This window comes from Spermophilus citellus (assembly GCF_964194105.1).
Source record: "Spermophilus citellus genome assembly, chromosome: 2".
In the NCBI taxonomy this organism is placed as follows: Eukaryota; Metazoa; Chordata; class Mammalia; order Rodentia; family Sciuridae; genus Spermophilus; species Spermophilus citellus.
In genome coordinates, this window is record NC_138183.1 from 20,369,869 (window position 1) to 20,397,435 (window position 27,567).

Genomic DNA, 27,567 nt, shown 5'->3' on the forward strand with positions numbered 1-27,567 from the left:
GACACCAGGAAGTCACCGCTTCACTGGACAGCCCAGGGAACAGCTGCCCACAAACAGCCCTGACATCTGCGCAACAGCACCAGGGGTCACTCAAATGGCTGGGTTGGTGCCCACCCAGTAGGAACTCTATGCTCTCTCCCCTACACATGACCTGGCTATGCGGTGGGCACCGGGGCCACAGCAGGTGTCTGCCAGAGATGCTGGAAATCTCCACCCTGGGCTGCAAGGCCCTGAGAATTCCCACAGATGGGAAACTTGGGACCCGAGAAGGGAACAGCCGTCAATGTCACGCAGAGGTCAAGGGTCAGGCCAGGTCAGGAATCCCAGCCAGTGCTGGACATCAGGACTGAAGCTCTTGCCCCCAGGGACAAGCTTCACCTCCACCACTCTGCCAGCAGGGGACAGCTGCCGGGAGGCTGCCTACAATGCCCTCCACACCCACCCAGCACCTTCCAGAGGCCCCTGCTGTGCTGCTGTCCACAGGGCCCAAAGGGTCTGGGGTCTCCCAGACTGTGAGGGGCTTGAACCCCAGGGACCCTTGTGAGCGCTTCCCTTAGTCTCCTGACCTGAGTCTTTCCATCCATCCAGTGGGCTGGGATCCCCAAGGCTCTGCCATGGATTCCCAACACCGGGCCCCGCTGCCCTGAGATGCCCAGAGCTGCCCCAGAAGCCCTGCCCGTCAGAGCTTAGGTTTCTCCTCCTCTGCAGGAGAGGCGAGGACCGAGGGCCGGAGGCCCTCCCTCCGACATGCGGAAGGGAAATCTGCAAGTGGGCTGACAGGGATCATCGGGAGAACGGAAGGAGAATGGACACCTGTGTCCCTGCGGGGAGGGGACTTGGGGCCTGTTTTTGCCAGGCGGGGATTGAGGGACTGTGCGTCAGAGACAAGAAGGGGGCTACCACCTCCCCAGCAAGCCTCCACACTCAGGGCTCCCAACTTCCTGCTCAGTGCTTCCTCCCCCTCGCTGGCCCTGCTCAAGGCAGAGAGGTGGCTGTCTGTCCTGGTCAGCCACACCCCTAAGCTAGGCCAGTCCCTGCATCCACTCAGACACTGAGACATCACGGACTGCTGGCTCTGGGCTAGGAACCAGGAACCTCATGATCTGGATGTATTCAAGGAGGTGGGGACAAGGCCATTGCAGGACTTGGACAAATGACACCCACCTTCCTAACTACAAGTCTACATGGGCCCTAGACTTCTGAGACCATCACGGGAGGGGTCCGACCCTGCCGGATTAAGATGGGGCCTGCCGAGCTACGCTAGCCCCTGTGGTCGGGTGGCCCCGGAACAGATCCAGCCACATCCAGCGACCACAGCTGACTCCCAGGCTCTCCCCCTTCCCTGGCAGAGCTTGAGCCTGGCCAAGGGCTGGCCCTGCTGCCCCACCCTGCCCTCCCCACCCCCACGGGAGAAGGTACTCACTGATGGGGGCGTGTAAGGCCACGTGCTCCTGGTAGGGCGTGTAGTATTTGTACTGCTTCCCGCAGAATTCGCAGGTGTAATTCCCAGTTTCTGTCCAAGGAGGAGAGGACGTGTGAGAACAGGCACCCGGCCCCACCCAGAAACATCAGCATCCCCACCCAACTCCTCCTCCTTCTGGGACCACCAGCTGGAATCCACTCTGACTCTGGAGTCAGAAGGCCTGGGTTCAAATCCCAGCTCAGCCATTTTGAGCTGTGTACCCTCAGATAAGTCTCCAAACCCCTCTCTGTGCCTCACTTTTCCTAACTGCAAACTGGAGTTAATGGTAGGACCACCTTATAGGATTGCTGTGAGGATTAAATGTGTCTGTCAAGTGCTTAGAACAGTACCTGGCACATGCTGTCCTCCTCCATCGCTCCACCCAAGCCCCACCCCGGCCGTGACCCCAGCTGGCCTCCAATGTCACTCTCTCCACCAGTCCTCTGTAAGCCCTTCCCTCTGCAGGGGCCACACCCAGGGTCCCGCCTCTCGGGGGACCTTCCCTGTCCCCAGGCACCCCCCTCCCACGGGCAGCAAGGTCAGTTCTTCCTCTCAGGCCCCACTAGACTTTATCTTTACCTCTCTTTTGGCTTTGCCTAACTTCTTTCTTCTTAAAAATGTCTGATGTAATATTGTTCACTAGGGGAAAATTATAAAATACTGATAAATACAAGTACAAATTTTTAAAAATAAAGAGAAATTTCAATCACCTGTAATCCCCAAACAGAGAGCCTCTACCCCCTGGAAGCAGAGAGGAACCTGTCCTCTGGCCCCGACCCCACCCTGCACTCTGCTCCTCTAGGGCATGCTTCTCTCTTGATATCATTTGTCTGGCTCCTGTGGCCTTGAATTAGCCGGCCCTGATCAATATCCTCTTTGTAACCTAGTGTATTCAATCGACAATCCTTTGTGGACATCTTGCCCAGTCAATAAGTATCGATCTCTGCAGCCGTTATTGGCTGCACGGCTCCCACGGGACTTTGGAATTCGCTGAGCCAGTCCCCTCCACCAAGGGACATTTAAAGCGTTTCAAAAAAATTTCCCCCTTATTTAAAAACAACAACAAAAACCCCCAAAACCAAAAATGCTGTGACCACATCCTTACAGAAAGTTTTGCACATTTGCTTGTTAGTTTTGCAAGTGATTGCAAAATACAGGTCACGACACAGAATCTCCCTATGTTATTTCCTCAGGGTGTATTACAAGAGGTGGGGAAAGGGTCTGCATTTTTAAGGCTCTGGGTAAGCACAGCACCCCCACACCACCCAGAAGGCACGAGAAGGACTGTTTCTGTACTCTGCAGCTGGCGCTGGGTATGGTCCTCTACCTGCATCTGGCAGATCTAGCAGGGAGAACTCTACTGCATGACTGGCTTATTTTCCATTTCTTTGATTTCTAACAAGATTGATTATTTTCATGTTTAATTAACTACAGTTTTTCTTTTGTGACTTTCCTCTCGTTTATGGCCAGTGCTTCAATAGGTCTATCTGCCCTTTAAAAAAAAAAAAATCAATAAACTCCGTAGGTTATGGATATCAACATTTTGTTATATATGTTACAAGTCTTTTTTCTTAATTGGTTTCTTGGTCTGTTTTCAGTTTTTTCCCACTCCCAGTATAGAGAGATTCAGAATTTTTTTGTTAAATAATCTCTGTAACTGACTCATGAACGCTGGCAAAGATAGGTATTTTACCTGATGTTTATGGGCTTCTAAGTAATCAACTGTATTCATTCTATTATTCAAATCTTACATAATCTTGTTTGTCTAGTTGCTCTTGCAAAGATAAAATGTGGTGATAAATCCTCCCATTTCGTTGCATTTCTAAATTTACTATGTATATTTAGACACAATGTTGTTTGATACATAAGGGTTACGGGATAAAAATCTTCATGATTAACTGTATCATGTGTATCCTTCATGAACATGAAACTATCTTCTAATACAGCTCTCCTCTGGACTAGCAATGTCAGCACTCCTGGGAACCTCAGAAATGCTAATTCTCCCGACTTGCCCCCGAGACCCACTGAAAGAAAATTCTAGGTGTGGAGCCAACTGATGTGTGTTGGAACAAGAACATTCCAATGCATGGGGAAGTTGAAGAATTGCTGCTCTAACATTTGAACTGTTTTATTAGCCTGGCGTTAATGTCAGCTTCTTGGTAATTTGTTGGTTTCTGTTACCTGTTTGTCTGCATGCACCTACAGACCTGGTCCTTGCACTTTGACTGACTGGACTGTGCTAAGTGCCGACACAAAATCCTAAGCCAAAACAGGCACGATTCCTGTCTTCCAGGAGTTTTGGTCAGGAAGCTGAGACGGAAAAACCAAGTAGCCACACAAACAAATTTAAAACTGCAACATGACAGATGCTCTGACAGAAACCTACACAGTGCTGCGAAAACCCAAGAGGGGGGTTTAAATCTCTTTAAGGACGCAGAAAATGGCACCTCGGAAAGAGCATGGCTCGGGGTAAAAGATAAGGAATCAACCACGTATGTCTCTAATAAACGGTTAGTAATTTGGATTATTTTAGATTAACTTGACAATTTTTGGCTTCTAAAAAAGGAGATGATGCCATTTGCTTTTACTGCTCTCATTGATTTGGTTTTACAAACTGAGCGTCCCTAGTCCAGAAATCCGAAATGCTCCAAGATCTGAAACTTGAGTGCTGACCAGATGCCACAAATAGAAAATTCCACGTCACAAAACTTTGGTCGTGCACCAAATTATTTAAAATATTTTATAAGATCATCTTCAGCCTATATGTGTAAGGTGGTTAGGAAACAAAAAAAATGACTGATGTTTAGGAATGGGCTCCATCCCAAGGTATCTCATTAAGTAGATGCAGATCTTGCAAAGTCAGGGGAAAAAATATCCCAAATCCAAAACACTTCTGGTCCCAAGCATTGCAATAATGACCCTTATCATCTTTTCTCCTTTTCATGCCCTTTCTGGTTTGTTCCATTGGTTTCCAGGTATTTGGTCTGTGAACTCTTTGCTCTAATATACTTTTTAAGATATATTTCTCTAATAGTCAATTGGCAGGTGGAAAGTTAGATTTTTAAGTCTGTCATCACACAGAAATACAGTTTAACTCGGGGGCTTCTCAACTTGGGCTCACTTACACATCACCTGGAAAGACTCTTACACAGGTCACGGGGCTCCACTGAGATTCGGATCTCAGGAATCCGTGTTAGGACCTAAGAATTCGTCTTAAAGCAAGCTTCCAGTGTGGTATTCCTCGCTGAGCAGGAAAGATTCAGCCTACTTTACTGCATCCCTGCTCCTCTCTCACCAGTTCCAAAATTTAGCCCTTACCGGTGCTCTATGGCTTAGCTCCCTGGAACAGAGTTTCGAATAATTTTTTTGAAGATGGGCACATAGGAGAAATGATATGTTTCTGAGCCCTTGCTTTTTTATGTACTAATCATAATTGATAAAAAATTCTCAGATCAATCCTCTCCCCCTTTTAAAACACATCTCTTCTCTTTCAGCACTTCATGCTGCACGGGTCTGAGGCAAGTGTACCTTGCCTTCGTATGTAGGTGACTGGCTTCCCCACGCCTGGATGCTGGCGGAGCATTTCCCTTTATAGCTGTTTTAAAAAGTCACCAGGATCTATTTAGGTAAAGGGCTCTACGTTGACTCCACGTGACCCATGATGAGCAATTGGTAAATCTGCACATCCAGGTCTTCCTGCGCCTGAGCGATGTTTTCTTTTATTAGATCTGAGTGCCGCCTCTGTCCCACTGGTGTCCCTCCACCAGCTACCTGGAAGGTCCCCTGCCGTCTGTATTCTTCACGTGTTCCTTGTTACCCTCAGAATTTAACTATGTCCCTCTCGAGTTCCATTTCTTCAGGCTGATTCTGCCTTGGACACCCTGGCGAGTTGACACCCACCCAACATCCTCCTAAACAGTGGGGGTTTGCACTCTGATCTGACTGTCCTGCTGCGCCAGGACCCTCCTCCTCTCACTCCTTCCTCTTGCCCTTTTTACCTTGCCCTTTTGCTTCTCTACCCTACAACTTGAGGCTCCTTTTTGGGGAGTTCCTGCTACGGGCAGAACTATGTCCCTCCTGTTGGGGGTCAGATGAGGTTTTGAGGTGGGGAAGAAACTCCAGATGTCCATCAGGACCTCTGGTCCTGCTTCTCTGCCCTATGACGACACAGGGAAAAGCAGGCCATCTGCAACCCAGGAGGAGAGGGAGCCCGGTCATGCTGGCACCCTGACCTTGGACTTCCAGCCTCCAGAACCGTGAGAAATGAATTTCTGTGAAGCCACCAGGTCTAGGTCTGGTCTTCTGTTATGGCAGCCCAAGTGGCTAAGATAGGTCACACTTCCTTATACTTGATTGAAGACATCAAAATTTTTTCATTTAGGTTTTGTGGAAGATCACTTTGAGAGAGACGCTCCTCCTTGGAGTCTCCTAAATTCTTTCTCTAGTGATGTGGGGTCCCACGCTTGCTTGTTTGTTTTCCAAGTGACTCTTCTTTATCCAGGCATAAAGGTCACGTAAGCCAGAAACGAATCCCACTTTACTGTTTTAATAGGCAACATGAACACACTGTCCAATCCTTCCTCTTCCCGTGATCACAGTGGTGACTCTCGGGTCTGCAGCTGAAGGGCGAGGTGACACCCACCCAACACCCTCCTAATTAAGCATGCTCAGCCGGTGCCACAGGGAAGGCATGCTTGCTGCCAGGGTTGTCCCTCTCCCCTGGACCTGCAGAGCTTCACCTGGGGTAGTCAGTGTCTTCAGAATGCCCCATGCCTCCACTGGAGCCCGTGCCCTCTGCTTAGCTGTTTCTAGGTCCTGTGGCACTGGCCTGCTGGCAAGGAGCTGCAGAAGCTCTAGAAACAACATTCCTCTCCCAAGGAGGGTTCTGAGTGGCAGCAGGTGACGGCCTCACACAGCTGTCTTGCTCCATCACACAGAGCTGGCAGCTGGACCCAGTCTGATCGACCTGATGCAACTCCACACTCCTAATAATCTGTGGTAATTCCTCCCAGGTCCTAGCACGGGTTGTCTATCAGATACTTCCAGAAACACAGAACGAGTTTCATCTTGCTTTGCATCTTCCTGGGGTTAACAGGTCCCACTGATCTAATGCTTCCTGAGAAGGTGTCAAGGACTGTGCTAATTCCCTTACTCATATCGTCCCACCTAATCCCAGGACAATCCTGGAAGGAGAGTCTTATTGTTATCACTCCGTGTCAGCTTAAAGAGACTGAAGGTCACACAGATTAGAAAACTCGCAGGACATCACTCAGCTGGCAAATGGAGAGCATCTTTCCCTAACATGCCTCATTTATCACCCCCAGCCCAAGCCAGGTGTGGGGCTGGACATTCTGTGTACACAACCGCCCTGGAGAACAGGTCAAATTTACAGGTGAGTCAAGGGACTCTCAGAGGGGTAGGCACCCAAGGAAGGTGACACCAGCATCCATACCCAGGCCTGAGTCAAAGCCTGTCTTCAAACTAATGATGCCACAGCTGGAAGGGTGGGGCTTTGGGGACACAGTGGACAGTCGGGAGAGCACGGAACGCTGCCTCTGTCCTCATTCTGACATGGACGTCCGACCTACCCACTGACTATGCTGGGAACCTGTATGGTTCAGATCTGTGTTCCCTCTGGGACGTCTGACTTCCAGCCGCCCCGTCCACCGAGGGTTCACTATGCATGTGGCGGGCACTGTGCCATCCACTCTGCAGACATTATCTCCTCTGCAGTTTCCTAAATGCTTTAAGAAGAAAACCAAGAACCGTCCTCTGACCAGGAAGAACAAGCCTCTGGGGGACCCAGCCTTCGCTGGGCTGTACCAGGCTCCCTCTGGGGGGCAAGCTGATGTTGGTGTTATGGCTCCTTTGATTTCCACCCACCTGGATTCCATCACCCCCTTGTTCTTTGTTTTTGCAAATGCCCTTGGACACACCTCCCCAGGCTGGCCACCAGTCCCCTCCCGATCCCTCCTCCTCCTAGAAGCCACACTGGTCTTCCTGAAATGCAAACCTGGTCAAATTCCTCCTCACTTGGCAAAGGCTCTGCTCACTCCCGTGAGGAGGAACTCAGGGTGCCACCCTCTGCACCCAGAGCCCTGAGACCTGAGCTCCTCACCAATTCTCCTTTCCTTTCTCAGAACCAGCACCCCCTCCTGCCTTTGCAGTGTGATGTGAGAGCTCATTCCCCACCCTGTCCCCAACCTGGATTCCCAAGGCTGGACTCCCAGGGCTCCCAAGCTCCCCAAGCTCCTCTCTGGGCTGGGATTCTCTGCTTGGTTAACTACTTGTCTACTGCCCCTACCCCGACCCCCGTGTGAGTTACACATCTGTCCTGCTCACCGCTGTGTCCCCACAATGCTCAAGTCTAAGTTTGCTGGAAACAGGTCACACGGGTGACTCCTGCCCTCAAGGGGGTTTATGGGAGCGGGACGGAGTGCCTGCAGGCAGCCGCCCGCACAGCCTCATCCACAGCTAAGCCCCTTCAAGTGACTAAGCTACCGTCTGAGCACCAACTATGTACCAGGCACTGTGTTGACAAGCAGCTTCTGTCCGTGATCTCATTTAATCCCCCAACAAGCCTGCAGGAGTGTCGTCCTCAACCACAGGAGGGTAGGCCGAGGTGCAGGATGGCTCAGACTGCGAGGACAACCGAGAGGTGGGTGGGAGAGCCCTGGCTCAGCCCGGGGCCTGGCCACCTGCACTGCCCTGACCTTGACCCTTTGCTGTCCCCAACTCATGGAGAACTAATGTCCTGGGACTGTCCAGCCCAAGTGGTGACAGGTGGGCACTGTGGCTGCAGGGTGAGATGCCACCGCTCCAGTGACGGGCTGCAGCCCTGCCTCCCTCAGCCAGCCCCGCCCAGCCCCGGCCCCAGAGTCCCGCATACTTGGCCCAATTTTCTGGAATGGCTCTGGGGGCTCCTCCTTCACTTCATCAGTGGCCACAACACCTTGGTCGAAGGGGTCTGTGGGAGAACACACGGTCCTTAGCACCCTCGTCGTCCAGGTCTCAGGAGCCCAGAAGGGGACAGGGAAGGCAGGCAGCCACCAACGACTTACCTGCCCGATTCTCGGGGGCCCCTTCCACACTGAACACTGTGCCAGGGCAGGAGGCAGCAGCCACAGAGGGAAGGAAGCAGACGAGAGCCCTGTTAGTCCCTGCCCATCACTGCCTCTGTCCACTGTCCCTTGCCCCCAGCCTTAGTTCAGGGGTTGCCCTTGGGGCCAGGAGTGCTTCCTGAGCCAGTGTGGAAGGCCAGAGAGCACTCAATGCCACCCCCCTCCACTCCAGGCCAGATCTGGGATGCTTCTGGATCCACAGGGCTGGGGTTGGGGTGTGAGGGGTCCTCTGTCCCCTCCATGGGGAGGGCGTATTCCCAGGACAGCCTGCGCCTCCAGCTCCCTCCTTACCCCAGCAGGTGCCCACCCCCTGGGGCCTGCAGATGCTTTCTGCCTGGACCTATTTCTGGGTCATCTATGTGCACTCAAGGGCCAGAGCAGGAGTAAAGGGGAAGAGACATGGAGGGGAAGAGAAGCCAAGCTGTGGCTCAGACAGGCCGCAGGCGGGACGGGAGTGGGAGGCCCCAGGTGCTCTCCAGGTCCACCACCGGTTCTCCAGGATTCTTAAGACTCTACAAATTAACTACCTAAATTTATTGTTCTAATTTCAAGCTCCATAATGTAAGATGCTAAAATGTCATCATTCATTTTTAAAAATTGGTTTAATTCCAGTAGAGCATGCAAATGCTCAATATAAAACAGAAAAATGACACGATATGAAATTTCAATATTCAACTGATTTTTGACCTGTAAAGATGGCGATTTCACTTGGCTTCACCTAACAGGAGCATATGCGGACAATGATGGGGACACTCCCTCCCCCAGGATCCTCCACGGTGGCTCACGCCCCTCGTGGTTCTGACTGCTGCCTGACCTTCCTTTGGTGAGAGGAGGCTGTGGGCAGGGGCAGGGCTCACCATCCACGGCGTGCAGGTCCCGGTGCTCCTGGAAGCAGCTGTAGTACTTGTACTTCTTCCCGCAGATGTCACACGTGTACCTGAAGTTGTCTGCAAGGGCAGGAAAGACATGTGTTGGCCAGGGCTTCTGTCACCTGGGTTGGGGTTTCTGGCCAGTGCATCTGCCTCTGGAACCAAAGCTGGACGGCAGTTTGGAGAATCCACTCCAGAGCCACCTGGGCCTTGGCACTGCGGCCTCTTCTGAACCTGGGAGGGCCATGGCCCAGCCTGGACATCGCTCAACAGAGCCCCCTCCCATGTGCACATCAGGGCCACTCAGTGCCCCCCCCCCAGGCCAGACCTGGAACACTTCTGGATCCACAGGGCTAGGGTTGGGGGGTTGGGGGTCTTCTGTGGAGGTGACCAGGGAGCCTGGAAATGACTCCCAGAGCCACCCGCTGTAGGCTCCTAACAGGTTTCACCTCCTGACACAGAAATTATGTGAATGTAACAATCACTGCAGCTTCCACACGAATGGGGTGAGCACGTGCAAGGAGCCAGCCTTTCCCTGTGCCTCCTCGGTTAGTCTTTGCAACAGAGGAAGAAAGCAGTCTCCCGTTTCTGCTGGAGGAAACTGAGGACCAAAGGAGACCGACCCAAGGTCCACAGCTAGGAGTATAGGTGGCTTCAGAGCTGGGGCCCAGTGACCCTCACTGGCTGGTGTCCTGCCTTGTCCCCTGGTTAAGGACTTAGCTGCAGACCATCCCTGACAGAGTTCCTGCTACAAGGGCAGGGCTGAGGGTCTGTGTGGAGACGCTGGGCCTCTGCGGCCTGAGCAGCTCAGCACCTGGCCCTCTCCAGAAAGTCATCCTGGCCCCTGCTGCAGGAAAGTGCACGGGTTGTAAGCAAACATGGTCACTCCTGTGTGACCAGCCTCTGGCTCAGAGGCCGAGGACCACCACCTCCCCACCCCGCCAGTGGCCCCTCTCTTGACTCAACCAGCTCCGCCGTCCCCCGTGGCTGTGCCTTCTGTGGCCTCAGCCTCTTCTCTGCCCGGCCTCTCCTACTCCACGCTACTGCATGGCAGCAGGGGAACATGCTGGCTGATCACCAGCCAGCCCCAGGCATCTGGGTGACCTCTGGTTGGGTGCTGTTAGTGCACCAAGAATATGCGACTTTACATCTTTGATGAACATGAGCAGACATTTCTTTTTCTTTTTCTTTCAGTTGTTGATAGACCTTTATTCCATTCACTTATTGATATGCGGTGCTGGCAATCAAACCCAGTGCCTCACAGGTGCCAGGTAAGTGCTCTATCGCTGAGCCCCAGCCCAGCCCAGACACTGCCTTTGGATATTCACTTAAGGGAAGAACTGCAGGCTCTGGAAGCTCAGTGAGGGGTGAACACCCCACTCTACACCCAGCTGGTTGGCTGCTTACCAGGCCCTCAGGGTGTGGGGCAGGCAGAAGCCCAAGTGGGCCTGGGCCTGCGTAGCAAAGCAAATGTCAAGTCCCCCTGTGGCCCCAGGTGCTGGGATATGGCACCCTGGGGCAAAGACCAATAAGCAATTATGACCACGGCTGCTGTGCTCATGAGAAACCCCAGAACAGCATTTCTCCAAGGTCAGCTCACTACCCCAGACATGTAAGTCAGTGCCCAGAGAACCTGGGACGCTCCAGGTAGCCTGGGCTGCTTCTGTCCAGGCACCTTGTCCGCGTGCTTGCTCATCCAATTACAGCTCAAGGATTCCCAAAGTTCTTTGGCCAGAGAACCCCTCATGGACAGAACACCTGTTATCCTCCCCAGAACGGGGATGCCAGAACCCCCTCTGGCTTCTGTGGGGCACCAAGTTCTGTCTCCATATAAGGCCCCTCTGGCTCCAGAGGCCGGACCCCTGCTATGTGTCTCTCAGAAGCAAATTTGGGGGCGCCCTGAGGGATGAACTGAACAGCCCCCTCTTCCTCCCACAGCCCAGCTTCACCCCAACCAACCACGAGGAGCGGGGTACTCACTGCTTTGGGAGGCTCCCTCCCCTGAGGTGGCTTCGGTGTCTGTGGGAGAGAGCGAGAGTGGGAAGGAGATGAGCCGGGAGAAGGCCACGGGTACAGTGAGGGGAGGTGGAGCAGCTGGCAGAGAGGGGCCCTGGAGCACCGGGGACCGTGCTGCAGCCTTCTGTGACCCTGACACCAACCAGCCCTGAGTCTGCAGCTTGCTCCCCGCTGCCAGGCTCGGGGCGGGCAGGTGCCGCCCTCCTGGCCCTCAGCTTCAGAATGGGAAGCAGCCACTGGCCCACTCCTCACTGTCACCAGGAACACACAGAAGGACACGAGCACCTGCCCTGCAGGGTGGCCGACAGCACACAGAGCTGAGTGTACCGGGAGGCATGAAGCCCAGGTGGAGGGGCAGGGAGCCCTGGAGGCAGAGGCTGAGCGGCCTGCCCTGCGGTGCCCCTCGGCTCATGTGTACCCCACACTAAGGAGGCTTCGCTCAGCGCCTTGGCCCTCCCCCATGGCAGAAAGAAAAGCGAGAGCTGGAAAAGCTGGGAGCTCTCTGGGGACACCCATGGAACCCAAGTGGGAAAGTGGGCAGAGAACAGAAGGGGTGGCCTGGGACCCGCTCACCTCGGTGCGCCCGCACGTGGGTCTGGAAGCAGTTGTAATACTTGTACTTCTTGCCACAGATCCCACACTCGTAGGACCCTGGAAAACAGAAGAGGAGAGAGGGGACCCGTCAGCCGCCCTGCAATCCACAGGGGCCCGGGACCCATGGGTGATGCCACCAGGCACTGCTAACTGTGTCTCAGGGCAGGGAAGTTTCCTAGCAAGCAAAGAGGGGCATGGACCAGCAGAGATGGCCCCGGGTCCTTGCCCGGGTTTGTCTCCAACTTTGTGCGTGACCTTGGGGAAGGTGCCACCATTTCTGGGCCTCAGCTTCCCAATCGGAAAGACAGAGAGGAGGTGTCCTGGGCTCCCTCTGCAGACACCTGGGGAGGAAGGTGCAGGGGAACGCGGGGTGCTCTGAGAGGAGTAACTGCACCTCCAGGAAATCCTTCCCCAAATGCGTCTGGTCATTTCCAGTACCCCTTTTCCAGGATGGGAGAGAGGTTAAGAGGACAGACTTCAAAATTAGGAGGTGCCTCAGTCCTTGAACCTCCTCTGCCTTTTGCCAGCAGCAGCATCTTGTTTTGGGGGGTACGGGGACTGAACTCAGGGGCACTCAGCCACTGAGCCACATCCTTAGCCCTATTTGTATTTTATTTAGAGACAGGGTCTCACTGAGTTGCTTAGTGCTTCGCTGTTGCTGCAGGGGCTGGCTTTGAACTCATGATCCTCCTGCCTCAGCCTCCTGAGCTACAGGATTACAGGCATGCGCCATGGCACCTGGCTAACAGCAGCATCTCAATCCCTCAGGTACATCAAGCTCCTTCTGTTCATTGCAGACCTCCGTGGGCTCTGAACTGCCCCAGGGCAGACCTTGGGCCCTGCCACAGATCTGCTTGGCAAGGAGAACACCCCACACCTGCAGAGGAATGACAGTGCACCCTCAAACACAGAGACCAACATGGTGCAAACACCTGACTCCAGTCCCCAGTGGGCCTTCCTCCCAGGAGCAGACGGACTGAAATAGCTGAACTCCCCAGAGAGCGCTTCATATGGGTGAAGCTTCAGATAGATGGCGTAGGGTTTAGGTCCATGGCAGGAAGCCAGGCAGAGCCCATGGGACACAGCCTGGCAGGGCCCCTAGGAGCAGAGACCCTGACCCCCCCCCCCCACCCACCAGGCCCTCACACAGGCTGGATCCCGCCTGCACCCAGGCCCTGCTCTTCCCAACACAACAGCCAGGGAGCACCTCCGGGCACAGAGGCCCTGGACCAGTCTCGGTGCTCTAGAAAGGCTGGGGCAGGACTAGGAATCTGCCTTTTCCAAAAAGGTCCCAGGGGATTCTGGTGCCCCGTAGCCAGGTATGGGGACACTGGCTTTAGGCAAGGCCTGGGACGGAGCTCAGCCTCATAATTCCAGCTGTGCCTCAGTTTCCTCACTGGAAAACCAGGGAGGGCAAGAGGTCAAGGTCAAGACTGAATCAGCTCTCGTCCCAACCCGGACATCTGCTGAGGCACCAACCACTACTCTTTGCCCTGCCTGGAAGCTAAGGCTCTGTCCCTGGATGTGGGCTCGAGGAGTCAGAGTCAGCAGGAGAACGCCGGGTGGGCAGTGTGACTGCTGGCTCGGCACTGGCACCCCTCGGCTGCCTGACCCCACACACATCCCTTCACCTGCCCGAGCCTTGGATTTCCCACCTGTAAAAGGACTACGCTCTCCACTCCCCATGAGTGAGGTCAGTCCCGTGAGCCAGCGCACAGAGGTGGAGGTGACGAAGAGTGGATCCTCCAGGGCGACTATCATCCTAAGGCCCATGTGGGACCCTGCAGTCTGTCATTTAAAGGTCTGCATTTGTATTCCCTGTCACATGGGAAAACAGACCAACAGTGGAGGACCAAGTTCACACTGCACGGCTCTCTGTATTTAGCCCTGTGATTGGCACACAGTGAGGGTGCCATAAATTCTTGGTGTCTTGCTGCTGTACTCATCTGTCACCAAGTGACAATGACCCTGACCCTCTTCTGGCCGCCACTACTCCTCTTCAACAGTTTCTGCCAATTCCCCTTCAACTGAGCAAGGATTTATTGAGCATGTGCAACGGGCCAGGCACCGAGGCCCCACCAGAGAGCCAGACGTGATCTCTGCCCTCCCTCTAATGGGGAGCAGACAGTTCACCAGGCCCGGGGACAAATGGGGCCTGCTGTGTACCAGGCACGGTGCTAAAGCCCCGCCTGCCGTGGACTTCAGAGAGGAATCCTGAGGTGTGGTCATCCCTGCCTTGTCAGGGCTCCCGTGACTGGTTCCTGGTGAGTCGGGGCCTGGGGGCACGGAGGTAGAACCCAGCCCAGCTGCAGTGAGGGGCGGAGTCCATGGGGTCAATACAAGCCACACCCCCTGGCTTCAGAGGATTCTCCCCCTTCCCCTGGAGAGAGCCCCAGGCACAGGCAGCCTTGCTCCAAGGCCTGGCCCCACCCAGGGAGTCCAGGCTGCTCCTGGGCCTTGGCCTGTGGGCATGGAGCTTCGAGCTCTAGCAGGATGGGCCTGCCCTCGGTTCCCATCTGTGGAGGGTGCTCACTAGAGCAGCTGCCCCATGTGCGGCGCTATGAACCAATCTGGGTTCAAACATCAGGTCACTGTGTAAGAGTCAGGGGAGCCTCGGGCAGGCCTTGGGATGAGCCACTCTTCAGGATTCCTCTCTGCAACATTGTGCCCACAGAACAGGGGGACCGTAACACTGTGGTCCTTATCATTTGATAAAGGCATTTGATAAAGGACGGCTGCTGTTATCATCGGCATTTACAGTTTTTTCTTTGGCGTTCAACTTCCTGAATGCTTCCCAAGAAGCAGGATCCTGGCCAAGGGACTGTGAGGAAAGACCTCCCAGTGTGGCCGGGTCCCCGGGTCAGACTGAAAAGTCCTGTAGTGAAGGACGCCACTGCTGCTTAACCCAGGGTCTCCCAGACACCTGTGGCCATGGGGCCCTCTTGTCCCTGCCTTGTTTCACAGGATTGTGACTCAAAGGAAGTGCTGAGGGAGGGGTCCCGGCTTCACAGAACCCCGGATTTCCAAACGCTCCACCCTCCCTCTGCCAGCCACTGTTTCTGGAGCCCCAGAGCAGATAGGTGCTCTTGAGGTGGTGCTCACAAGGTGACAGAGTGTTGTGAATGGTCCCTGTGCCCAAGCCACTGCAGGCCTGCTTCAACAGGGACTGCAGCTAGTGGCTACTCAGTCACCACCACCTCATGCTGACCTGGATCAGGCCCTGTCCCTCGTCCATCACGTACCCGGTGTACATCTCAACGCTTGGTCAAAAATCCAGGTCCCTGAATACCGGCCTCGCACAGATCCGCAGCGGGGGCTGGCTTCGGGCGCTTTTCCATCTGAATTGCATAAGAAATCAGAAAGAGCCCTCAATGCGGGAGAATGCCAGGGAGTTAGGGAGGGGCAGGTCAGCTGGGGGGGCACAGGGCCTGATCCTGATGGCCTGTCCCCTGCACCATCAGGGCTTCAGAATCCTTGGCTGCATGTCGGGATGAGGGGCCACCTCCTCACTCATGACCTCCTACTGCCAGGCAGCCCCTGTGGGGTCCCCTTGTGCCCCTGCAGAGTTCTGTTTCTGTTCTTCACACCTGAATAACTCAAGCTTCCTTCAAGATACAAAGAACTCACTACCAAGGAGGCCAGAAACAGCAGGAAGCAGCAGCCCAAGATAAAACCCCCTCAAGTTTTATATGTGTGGTATACAACAGGCACTCAATAAATGACAGCTTCTGTTACCATCAGCCTTTCCAACTTTTGGGGTGTGTGTGTGGTTGGGGGGACTCAACTTCCTGAATGCCTCCCAGGAAAATAAGGAGCATGCTTTTCTCTATATCCTGGCGCATCACACGATCATAACTCAAGTTTCTGCCCCCAAACCTTCTAGTAAGATAACCTTCCATGGAGATGTGCCCCATGGACACTGTGCCTGTGTCCCCTGGCCACTATCACCCCCAGGCTAGTGCAGGGAGCACCACAGGAGCTTCTCTTTGCTTTCTGCTCAGTCCCCTGCCCTGCTGATGCCCTGCTGTGCGTCCTCCTGGTCCTCTGGTCCCCAGCTGCTCCTATCCCTTCCTGAACCTCAGCAGTCACCGTCACCACCCACCTGCTCAGTGCCAGGCTCTGCAGTTATGTGCGGCAATCGCCCAATTCACAGGGCAGCAGGTGGCCATGGGGTCCCATCCCAGGGCTGCCCTCCAGCTCAGGTCATCCTCATGATCCCAGCAGGTAAGTGATCACCATCCCCATTTTTCAGTGGAGAGAATTGAGGATCAAAGGGGCGACCAGCCAGAGGTTGCTGGACCTGCCACGCCACCAGCTTCTCTGGGACAGCGCCTTGTGCTTGTGAGCAGTGGCCACTGATAGCCCTGCGGGCCTCGCCTCCCTTCTCCCTCGCCCAAGCCCGCCGTCCCACAGGTGACACAGGGTCCTAGAGGTTCATCAGCCAATGGCGGGCGAGAAAATGGGCTCAGGGCCAGCCTGCAGGCTCCAGAGCCCTGGGTGCCAGGTCACTTCCTGGATGCCGAGTGAGCCGTGTTCCCGCCAGTCGCGGAGCTCCCTGCGGCTCTGCAGGGCAGCAGAGCCCCCGTCGTGTCTGGTGCAGCCACAGGGCTCCCCAGAGCACCCCACTCAGTGTCCTGGCTCAGCTCCAGGATGGCAGGCAGGACTCACCAGCACTGGAGCCCAACCTTGTGCCCTCCCGTCTGTCTTGCGCTGCAAGGAGTCCCCAGTCCCCAGCCTACAAGACGAGTCCTTGTCAACGCTCCCACCTGCACCTGCCAGAGCACCTGGCAGAGGCCTAGAGCACCCGAGGCAGCCTGGCGAGGTGTGTGGGGAGATGTGGACGGGGCCTACAGAGGAGGCGGGCTCCAGAGGACAGGGAACGAACGCGGGTGGCAACACTCAGCTACCATCCAGGGCACACAGTTAACTCCAGGGAACCTGGACACCTTTCAGAAGAAAGAAAATACGCAGGACAGAAACCAAGGCTGATGAGAGAAGGTCACACACAGGTCAAGTGCTCAGGGGATCCCCGACCTCTTAGTCCCAAGGCACCGCAGGAGCTGGGCCCAGGGTTTGCCTGAGGACAGGGGTGCTTTGAGAGGACAAGTGGACAGTGGACTTCTTATTTCTGGGGCTTGGCCTCACAATGAATGCCCTTTGAAGCAGGGTCTTCCAAGAAGGGATACAGATCCTGGGGGGTTGTGGCAGCTGTCCAGGGGACAGTAGTTTTAAGTCAATTCTCCGGGCATCAACTTCCAAACAGACTCTTTCCACGCACTGGTCCCCCCCACACCCTGCTCTCACCCTTCTCCCCTTTATAAACCAAAGGGCATCCTTTCCCCACCCTAATCTTGCCACAGTGCCTCCCTGGGGAAAGCCTCAGGGCTCCAAGCACAGAGAAGATCCGAAATACCAGGGCTGGGAAGGTGACTGGATCTAATGACTGGGGACAATTCCATTTTTGAATCCAAGGATTTCCAATTCTCTGCTTTCACCCCAAATAAAGAAGGATCTAATAGAGCTGTTATCGAAGAGACCGTTAAAAATCCCGTCAGATCACAGACCCCTGCATGATTTTTGGCATACATCTTAGAAGAAGTTCAAAGAACAGAGTGACATTGCTGAGTGACACCACCGACAGAGCGCCAGCCACCGCCAGCTCCTGATTCACACACTCAAGCTTCCTAAGCACTTCCCTCTGTGAACACCAAAGACCAGGAATGAGACGGAGGCTGTCTTGCCTCATCCCAGCAACGAGAAACAGGAATTTGCAGATACAGGAGCCAAATGAGGAAGCAAGCAGGCCCCAGCCATTCCATTGGGAAGTGTGCTTTCGATAATTTTTTACTTTTACATTTGCTATTTATCTAAATTTGCTTTTGACAAATTGCATGCTAATAACAACTCAATCTGAAAAAAATTGTGCTTTAAAATGCAGGGCTTTATGATCTCAGGGATTTTTTTTCCAGAAATTTCTACTTCAATTTATGTACCTCTTGTTGTGGTGGATGAGTGTGAAACAGTGATCAATAAAAGACTTTGAAGCATAAAAAATATATTACATTAGGATAAAACCCCAGGGGGAAGTGGACTGGAAATAAGAGTTCAAGGAGAAAAGGGAAAGATATAAAATACGTGGCTGTTAAAGATGAGCTTGCTCTTATGTTTTTTAAGTGACAATGGCGGATATTCAAATAGCAATGCTGTTTCACGGATTCCCTTGGATACATTTAAAAGAGAGGTTCACAGCTTTATTTCCAAAGTGCCACCCTTTTTGAAATACAGTATTCCAGAAACCGTATCCTTTGCAATTACTTAAACTTTGGATAGAAACGTTAAGACGTCGACTCAAAAATGTGAAAGAACAAACACACTGCGTCTCAACACTCTTTTAGGAGGGAACAAAAAAACGTGTGACCCACTGGCTTTTTAGTTCCTATCATTCCCGGGTCACCCCAGAGGTGTCAAAGTCCTGATGCCTGTGTCTGGCTTGCTTTCAGTTCTCCCTTAAGCCCTTTTCATGTCTACCACTCCTCTCTGCCCTAAGGTACCCTCTGGAAAGACAGGCAGACATTATCCCACCCACCGACACCCAGGAGCTTAGGAACTCCCATTCCTGGTCCCCTGGCTTGTCCATGAACCCACGGCATGTGAGGCTGTCCCCTGACGTGCAGTCCAGGAACCCTTTCCAACAGGGATCCTCCAACAGGTCCCTTCCCACTCGAGACCACCAGATGGAGAGTCGCTGCAGAGCACAGACAGGCCTGGAGGGCAGCCAGGACCCCTTCTTTCCGCGTGGCGCTGCAAAGGGCTGCACGCTGGTTCTGGCAGGCCTGGGCGTGAAGCCCTGCCAACAACCCATTGAAACAGGACACTAGCTGTCAGCTGGCTCTGCAAAGCAGGACCTGGCACCTCCACCGCCTGAGCTTGTCACAGGCCGAAACCCATGTGGCCGCGCCTGAGTGGCTGTCAAGCTCTCTGCTGCTCCTCCCAGAGCCCAGCCCAGCTGCCACCTTGGGACTGAGGCTCCCTCCTCGTCTGTGCCCCCTCCCTGGGGGCTCAGAACTTGCCTAGAAACCCTGCAGATTCCTGACCCCCGACTCCATTCCTAGAGCCCACCCAGTGAACCCCTCCTCACCCATCTCCCTTACACACTTATATCGGGGTACCAAACAGTTCCTCAGTCACCACGTCCTTCCTGTTACTGAACTGAAATTGCCTCCTGGTGACATCCCTGTGCTGGCTGGGCCCACCCAGAACGTGTCTGCTCCATCGCCCTCCTCAGGGCACACTGTCCCCAGCTCTTCCACAGGAATCCTCCCCACAGTTAACTCTCTGGAATAACCTGGCTGGTCCTTCGTGAGAAGTGGGGCCCAGCCGAGGCTGGATGGCTGGCTCCCTCTGTGGGCCCCTGCCCCACACCAGAAAGCCCAGACCCCCGGTCTCCATGCACCTGCAGCCCCCAGCCCCTCACCTGGCCTTCCTCAGGATTAAGGACCAACGGACCCATGGCTCAGAGAACAGCCTTCACTGCTGATGGTACATTCTGACCACCATGAGGGGGGCTGGCGTCCCGACCTCTTGGAAGCAGGGAATGGTCCACAGCTGGTTGTCCTGTATAAACCCATGGCCTTGGGTTGGTCTGGGTGAAGGAGACTTCCACTCCAGTTCTCCATTTCTAGCTGATGGGCAGTGACTGCTTGGTGTGCCGGGTTGAGCAGGATTCTGAGGTACATTGCTGTACGGTGATCAGTTGGCCATGCCATGAACGTGGAATTGGGCAGTGCCTGTGTTTATCACTCCTCAGAGAGGAGCTCCTGAGACCTCAAGCATGGTCCAGCCATGGCACAAGGCTGTCGGGTAGCTGTGCCTGGAGTCTGTCAAGTGGGCACGGGATCTGTCAACTGGCTTTCTTTCACTTCTGGTTTTACCTGACCAAGCTGTCAAGTTCAGGATTATCTGTACTTTTTTTGCTCAAAAAAAAAAAAAAAAAAAAGGCTGGGGGTCTTGCCCCCAAACCCCACACCAGCTCCAAGGGCTGTGATTTTTTTTCCAGCGCTGGGGATGAAACCCTACTGGACTACACCCCCAACCCCTTTTTATTTTTCATTTGAAACAGGGCCTTGCTAAATTGCCAGGCTGGCCTCAAACTTGTGATCCTCCTGCCTGAGCTCCCAAGTGCTGGAATCACAGGCCTGTGCCACAGCGGCCGCTGGCAGCGGTGTTCTTTTTAAGAGTGGGAAACAGCCTTCTCAGCCCAAGGGCTTCTCTGGGAAGCATGGTGTGGAGGCAGCAGCTCTGCAAATGTGGCAGCCAGGCTCTGGGCACCGATGCCCCTGGCCCCTGCCCAAGGAGCTGCCATGCCAGGGCCCTGGACAACGTCGGTGCTGCTGGGAACACTGTTGGTCTGATGGCTTTCAAAGGCCCAGAGAGGACTTGGGAGGCTCCTTGCGGCGCAGCTTGGGTGACCAAGCAGGAACTCTCTTCCATTCAGCAACGAAGCCCACCTCTGAGCCCCAGCCCGGCTGGGTGAGCGAAGCCCTGACACAGCCCACCCAGTGCCTGGAACCATGTCAACTCTCCAGGCTGGGCCACCGGGGCACAGGGGTACACTGTGGCATGAGCCCACTTAAAGACCTGGCTCTAACCACCCCCACCTCTCCAGGACCCCATGGGTGGTTCCCTCCTTGCCTGACTTTCAGAAGCAGGTGCAAGGTAGGCTCTACGAGGTGAGTGTCACCACCTTGCTATGTGACTCTGGGAAGGGCTCTTCCTTTCCATGGGCCTTCAGCTGCCTCTATAAAATGAGGGGGTCAAGGATGTTAAATGGATAGCACATGTCGCCCCACCACCTACTCCTGGATCCAGGCCGGACATCAACCGTCGATCATGCCACCCCCAAGTCCTCAACACAGAATTCCCAGCAGCAACCGCTTAGACTTGACCCACCAGGTGAGATCTATTTGCCACCTGGAGATGAGACAAGTCGAAAGGTTCCTTCTCACACTGACTTTTTCTTTTTCTTTAATGCCTTTCTTTCCTGGAAGGCCAAGCCAGCCTCCTCCTCAGCTGCAACCACGCCCCCACCCCCCCAGCAGGAAGCCTGCCCTGGGGGAGGTGAGATGAGCCCCCCCCAGCGCTCTGGCCCTGCTGTGGTACAGCCTCCAAAGTGGCAGCTCCACCCCAACCTGCCCTTGGCCCCTACAACTTCTTCCACAAGCACGTGCCAAGACCAGGTTACTTAGAGGCTTCACAAGATACTCAAGTACCGGAGGGAAGTCAGGGACTCGCCCAGTACCAACTTTCCTCCCCAGCCCGTTCTTCTCTGTATCACACTGGCTGACCTGTGAGGCCCGGGGGAGGGAAGCAGGGACCATGATTGTGCTGCACCTTGAAGAGCACTTTCCACTCTGCACAGCACCAACGTTACCGCCCTGGGCTGCTGACTAAGCACCCTGTCAGGCGCTGTGCCTAGGCTTCTTCCCGTCCTCATGTAACCCGGGGAATTTGCAGCTGTGGTACTGAGACACCGAGAGGGCGAGAAACTTGCCTGGGGCACCACACCTCCCATGTCACAGGCAGAGCAGCGGAGCTCATTCTTGGGCAACACTGTGCCCTCAGTGCCAGTTTGGATTCCCACACCCAGGAGGTGGCTAGGGCAGGAACTAGGCCTCATTTCACAGATGAGGACAGTAAGACAGACGGGCCAGGGGCCTCACTGCGGAGCAGCAGCTGAGATGGAAACCCCATCGTGGCTGGCACAAGGCTCGAGGACCCAGGGGCTGTCCCTGTGCAGGCAGCGTCACAGGAAGGCTCCGACACTTCCCTGGCTTGGATGCTCGAGGCTTCCCTGGTAGACCTGGGCCCCGGCTCCACTCCAAGACTCAGATTCTGCTGCCCTCACTGGGCATCTCCTGATAAACATGAGACAGCTGCTGGGTCTAGTGAGTCTCACGGCGCACACCAGAGAGAGCAAGGGCATGTCCTCTCCCCAGGAACAATTCCACCCGGGGGTGGGGGAACTCAGTCCTTGACCCCGGGGGTGGGGGTGAATACTGACGTCAGGAGGGCAGGTCCAACCCCTGAAAAGGCTTGTCTCCTTTGGCACTAAACACCTGTTCCAGACACTCTGTTCACCCAGATTCCGGCAGTGGAAGGATGACTGTTCCCAGTTTCCTTGACGTTGGGTAGAACCATGTGATTAGCTCTAGCCAATGGCTGCAAGCGGACTTAATACCGCTTCCTTTTGACTACAGCCAACGATTGCCAGGGGAGCCCACCCAGGGCTTGTTTGGCCAGCAGAATTCTACATAAGGGCTGATTTCTGTCTGAGCCCAGAGGAAGGCAGAGCCCCCTGTGACCCACATGAACATGCAGTGTAAATAAGAAAGAAACTTTTGTGGAGTTTTAAGCTGCCAAGATCTCTTTGTTTTAGGACCTTTTGTTACTGCAGCATAACCCAGCCCCATTCCACCAGTTACAGTACCACTGTGAACATCACTTCCAGAAGCCAGGACCTTGCTAGGTACCATGGGCAGGAGTGGGGAGCAAGGGGACAGAAATCAGGCAGGTCCTGGAGCTCCAAACTTGAGGGGTTACCAGTCACCTGGCAGAGACAGACACACTGAAGGCCTCTACTGTAAAGAGACAGTGGGAAGGTGTCCTAGTGAGGGCCAGGGTGGAAACAGACCCTTCTGACCAGAGGGATCAGGGGACACTTCTGAAAGCAGATGGCACAGGTGTGGGGTGATCTGGGAAAAGGGCAAAGGCATTCCCAGGAGAGGGAACAGCAGGAGCCGAGAAGAGCAGACTGCTCTGGAATGAGAAGTCTGGAGAGATGAGCAGGACCTGGGGCTACGGAGGACCTGAGGCCATAGCCTCAACTCAGAGACGGGAGAGAGTCGGTCCTGAGGCTGACCAGCAGGGAGCGGCACGGTCAGGGGTCTGCTTTGGCAAGGCCTCCCTGGAGCCAGCGGGCAGAGCAGGCGATGTTGGGCAGGGAGACACATAAGCACAGGTGTCAGAGGTGCCGCACGACCCAGGCAGGGCTGATCACGGTCCAGACAGCAGAGGAACGGTTGGGAACGGGGCACGAGGCCGAGCCCAGTGGCTGGGGAGTAAAGGCCATAGGACCTGAGTGGAACCAGGTGGAACAGACATAGGGACCTCACCATGAGGCCCTGAGGGCCACACAGGGTGCACACCAGGCAGATGCAGGCACTTAGAAAAAGGCAGGTCAGACCAACCAGTGACAAAGGAGGCAGCGGCACTCCCAAAGACACAGCAAGCTCAGGAAACGCGGAGGGCGGCGCGGATGGAAACGGAAGCCCAGGGTCTGACCAGACACGGCGACAAAGTCAGGCTGAGGACCGTGGGCTTCGTTTCACAGAGCAGCGGTTGCAAACTTGTGGCCCTTGGAAAGATTCAGACCCACAAATATGTTCCGTTTGGCAGATTTCAAAAGTGCAATTTGTTGCCAACACTGAAAACCAAAGAATTCACATCACAATGCTCATTCCTGGCGTGCAATTTGTGAGAGACCTGGCAACGCTGAGCTCAGAGACCAGCTGAGCAGCAGCCACCCCACGTGCGTAGGGTGAGGGGGCTCCAACTGGACACGGTCCCCACCACCTGTCCTGCTGGCTCCGCTCTACTTACACGAAACAAGCCTGTTTGTTGGGCTTGTGGGCAGCTGAGCTGTGAGCCTGGCAGTGGCGCAGGAAGCCCTGGGGGGGGACCCCGGGAGAGGAAGGAAGAGAAAGCGTTGCTAGAAAGCTGGTTTCTACAGTTCCTCTAAGAGGGCAAGGTGTGGTGTCACTAATCTTATCCTGACCAGGAATCTGCTCGGGCAGGACCTGAGCTGGGAGTTGCCCCAGGAACCGTTATCAAACCAAGGAGGGAGAAAGGCAGACAGGCAAGTGACCAGGGAGACGCCGGCCCCATAGGGGACTCAGGAGGCCCACAGAAGGTCCTGAGCCTTTGGCTGCCACAAGGACCTGACGGGTGGGTAGGGTTTTACCTGCCGGGGCAGGAAGATAAGAGCCTGCAGACAGACACAGAGGTGGGTCTCAGGAGCATAGGCTTGCCCGGGCTGCTGCAGGGGCTCTCAGCAGAGGACGGGGCAGAGGCCAGGCCCACTCCGCCACGATGCTAGCCCCACGTTCCCGCCCTGGTCCTGGCCCTGAGCCTCTCGGCTGGGTGCTCACCAAGGGTCTGCTGGTTGCGGACACCGCCAATCACCACGCAGATCTCTGCAGGCACGTCGCCTGTCCCGTCTTTGCTGACCACCTTCTTCTCCTCCTTGGCCTCACCCTGCCAGATCACCTCCTGGATGTAGTCGTCGGGCAGCTCTGTCTTGACCTTCACCTCCGTCATCGTACCCTGTTCGGCACTCAGCGAGGCCTCAGCTGGCACTGGCTCTGGGCCCTCCACCTTGGTGCTCTTCTGGCTGCGCTTCAAGCGCTCCCTAGGAAAGAGGAGAGTCTGCTCAGAGTGGACACCATCCCTGCTCCCAGGCCCAGCTGGGAAGCCACCAGCACAAGGCACCACAGAGACACGCGAGGCTGCGTATGGAGTGGACAGAAGGACCCCCAGCCCACTTAGCTTCCCACACAGTCTGGGTGGCTGCCCCAAGGCTCCCAAGGGGGCCATGAAGCACAGTTTGAAAACTGCCAGGCTGATATAGCTCCAACTAATGTTACCGTTAGGAGAGCGGGAGTCTAAAGAGGTCCAGATGTGCCCAGTTGACTCCTGGCCCTCGTTTGTACTGACTACAAGTGAGTTACCAGTGCCCTAGGAGGGTACCTGCAGCTGGCTAAAATCTCTTTTTCTCAAACCTCAATGTGCACCCGCACCGGCTGGGGACCCTGATCACTGCGGAATGCTGCAGCAGGGCTGGGCCTGGGGTTCTGCGTCTCTGACGAGCTCCCAGGTCAGCTGGTGCCTGCTCCTCAAACCACGTGTTGAGCAGCCAGGGTTTAAGTGTCTGGCGCAGGCCAAGCGCGCGTGCTGCTCGCTTCCCTCCTTGGCAGGCCGCCTGGAGAGCTCTCCAAGCTCTTCTTGCTCCTGTTTTACAGATGGGGAAACTCCAGTCCCCAAAGGCTCCCGCGATGGCGATGTTGTGGAGCCAGCCCTCGGGCACAGAGGTGGCTCTTCCAACACCAGAGAACCTGGAGCAGCAGGGTCAGCACTGAGCAGGGCAGGGCATGCACTATGGAGTCTGTGTCACAGGAGGACACGGGGGTCAGGAGCAGAGTTGTGACGGCCCTGGGCCACCCACAAAAATAGTGGCAGGCCAGGCCCTGACACCCACCCCAGAACCAATCTCAACGAGACTCTCCATATCACCCTGTGGCCCTGGGACCTCATGAGGTAGGGAAACTGAGGTGTGCACACGCTGGAAATCGTCACGTTGCTGGCCCGGGCAGGCCGCCCTGGCCATGCCGGCATCTCCAGTGCCCTGAAGGGCCTGGACTGTGACCTTTAAGGCTGGCTCAGGCAGAGCCCCCGGGCACACCTACTGAAGCACTTGGGGGTGCCGGAGCCAGCGGCAGGCCTGGGCTCTGGGCCTGGATCCGCAGGGGCTTGCTGTGTGGCCGGGCCAGGACCCGTCTCCTCTCGGGGCCTCAGCCACTTCATCTGCCAGGAGCCTGGGGCGCGTCATGCCTGCTGGCCCCACTCCAGCTGTCACCCAGGTTGGAAATAGTTAGGGTATTGAGCCAAGAGGGTAGGTGGGGGCAGCTAGCCAGGAGCAAGCAGAGGCCACCTGGAGGTGCTGTGGGTCACGGTGCCTGCCCCCCATTCCTATGCCCTCGTCAACCCTAATGTGACTGTGTCTAGAAATCGGGTACTTAGGAGGCAGCTGGGCTTAACGAGGCCAAGAGGGTGGTGGCCTCGTGAAGGGGTTAGGTGGCGTTACCAAAGCCTGTGTTCTTCTCCACACAAGGACAGGGCAAAGGTGGCCACCTGCAAGCTAGGAAGACCCTCACCAGAACCGGAGCAAGCTGGGCCCTGACCCTGGGCCTCGAGCCTCCAGACTCTGGAAGAGAAACTGCTGTTCAATGGAGCCGCAGGGTCTGTGCGCTCTGCTACAGCCGCCCACATGGGCCAACAGGCCTTGGATAGCAGATGGCCTGGACAGGGAGGCTGGTGACACCAGCCCTGGTAGGCAACGCCACACCGCCACTTCTGCTCTCACACCTGTGCCAGCCATCGCATCTCCTAGCCTCAGTTTCCCCATCTGCAAACCGGAGCCTCGGGAGTTGTCGCATGGGTTTTCATCTAGCACAGGGGGAGCACCCACAGTGCCCGGCCTGTGACCGCTCCCACTGCCGTGAATGACAGGCCCTTAGGACCCTTCTCATCAGTGGGCGCAGAGGTGCCGCTCCCACCATGTCGCACGCCGGCACCAGACATTGTCCCGGCTCGGGCTCCTTCCACAGCAGGAAACGTAAGCTGATGGTCCACGCCTCAGAAGTCACTGGCTCATCTGTCTAGGGAACCCTCTGGCTCCCCGTGCCCCGGGAGTGTCCTAACACACAGACCCCTGCAGCAGACCAGCTCCTCTCTGCCTCACACTCCAGGAAGCCCAGGCCCTGGCTGGTGGGCTCACATGTCCAGTGGTGTCAGGACGTGAGAGGTGGGACAGGCACCTGTCACAGGCATCCGGCGCTCAGCCTCAGAAGGGAGCCTCCCCACCTGTAGCCCTGGCAGCCCCCACGTCACCCACTTCTGAACTTAAGCATCCAGAACAGAGTGGAAACCCAGGGCATCTGAGCGAGGGGCAAGACGGGCAGTCCCCTGGCTGCTGCGCCTCCATAGGGGACACCCTGAGCTACGCTGCCATCCTCGCAGGCAGAGAAGCCTTCAGCTCCAGGCAGCCAGCAGGTGTGAGAGGTCACAAGGAACCACCGAGGCTTCAGAGAAGGAGGCTCTTCTATTGCTGCAGCCGGTCAGCAACAGAAGGCGATGCCTGGGGCAGAGGCCCCACCCCCGGAGGCAGGAGCAGAGGCCGGGGACGTCCCTGTGGGACGCAGGTGTCATGGAGTGAGATGGATCAGCACCAGGCTTGGAAGTTGGGTCAGCCCAGGGATAAGTGGTGGAACCACTATCTCAAGTCGTGGGTGACGGTGCTGCCAGGGCAGATGCTTCCCTGGTGCCCACCATCCCTTGCTGTGGGGGAGGGAGAGCAGAGCTATGGTGTAACCGTGACCCCAAAGGTTCCTGTCCTGCAGGTCTGGTCCCCAGCGTGGCCATGTGAGAGGTGGAGCCTAGTGGAGGTAACTGGGGTCACAGGTGCCACAGGATGAGCATGTCCCACAGGGTGCGTCAGCTCCCACCAGAGTGGGCTGCTGGGCAACAGTATCCCACTCTCTATTCACACCAGCTTCCTGTGTCACCATGACCGCTCCCTCTTAAACACGTCTCCGCCATTGTGATGCCATCTACCCTGAGGTCTCTCCAGAATCCAGGGCAGCCCCACGCCCCTGAACCTTAGGGACTGTGA

The 27,567-nt window shown here is 55.6% G+C and overlaps 1 protein-coding gene across 15 annotated transcripts in view; it reads right to left on the minus strand.

Moving 5' to 3' along the window:
- ZNF618 (zinc finger protein 618) overlaps window positions 1-27,567 on the minus strand; it is a 155,428-nt gene that overhangs the window by 30,300 nt on the left and 97,561 nt on the right. For 6 of the 15 annotated variants that reach the window (XR_014020395.1, XM_081279056.1, XM_081279052.1 and 3 more), the window contains exons 3-11: window positions 24,269-24,528; window positions 15,305-15,400; window positions 12,042-12,119; window positions 11,433-11,471; window positions 9,441-9,530; window positions 8,524-8,559; window positions 8,352-8,429; window positions 2,042-2,101; window positions 1,424-1,513 (exon numbers count right to left, since the gene is read on the minus strand). Coding sequence is in view for 14 of the 15 variants with exons in the window: in XM_081279056.1 (XP_081135182.1) it covers window positions 1,424-1,513; window positions 2,042-2,101; window positions 8,352-8,429; window positions 8,524-8,559; window positions 9,441-9,530; window positions 11,433-11,471; window positions 12,042-12,119; window positions 15,305-15,400; window positions 24,269-24,528 (827 nt within the window). In the remaining variant the exon portion in view is untranslated. The remainder of the gene's footprint in view (window positions 1-1,423; window positions 1,514-2,041; window positions 2,102-8,351; window positions 8,430-8,523; window positions 8,560-9,440; window positions 9,531-11,432; window positions 11,472-12,041; window positions 12,120-15,304; window positions 15,401-24,268; window positions 24,529-27,567) is intronic. The other 9 variants (XM_081279057.1, XM_081279054.1, XM_081279053.1 and 6 more) reach the window with 3 other exon arrangements.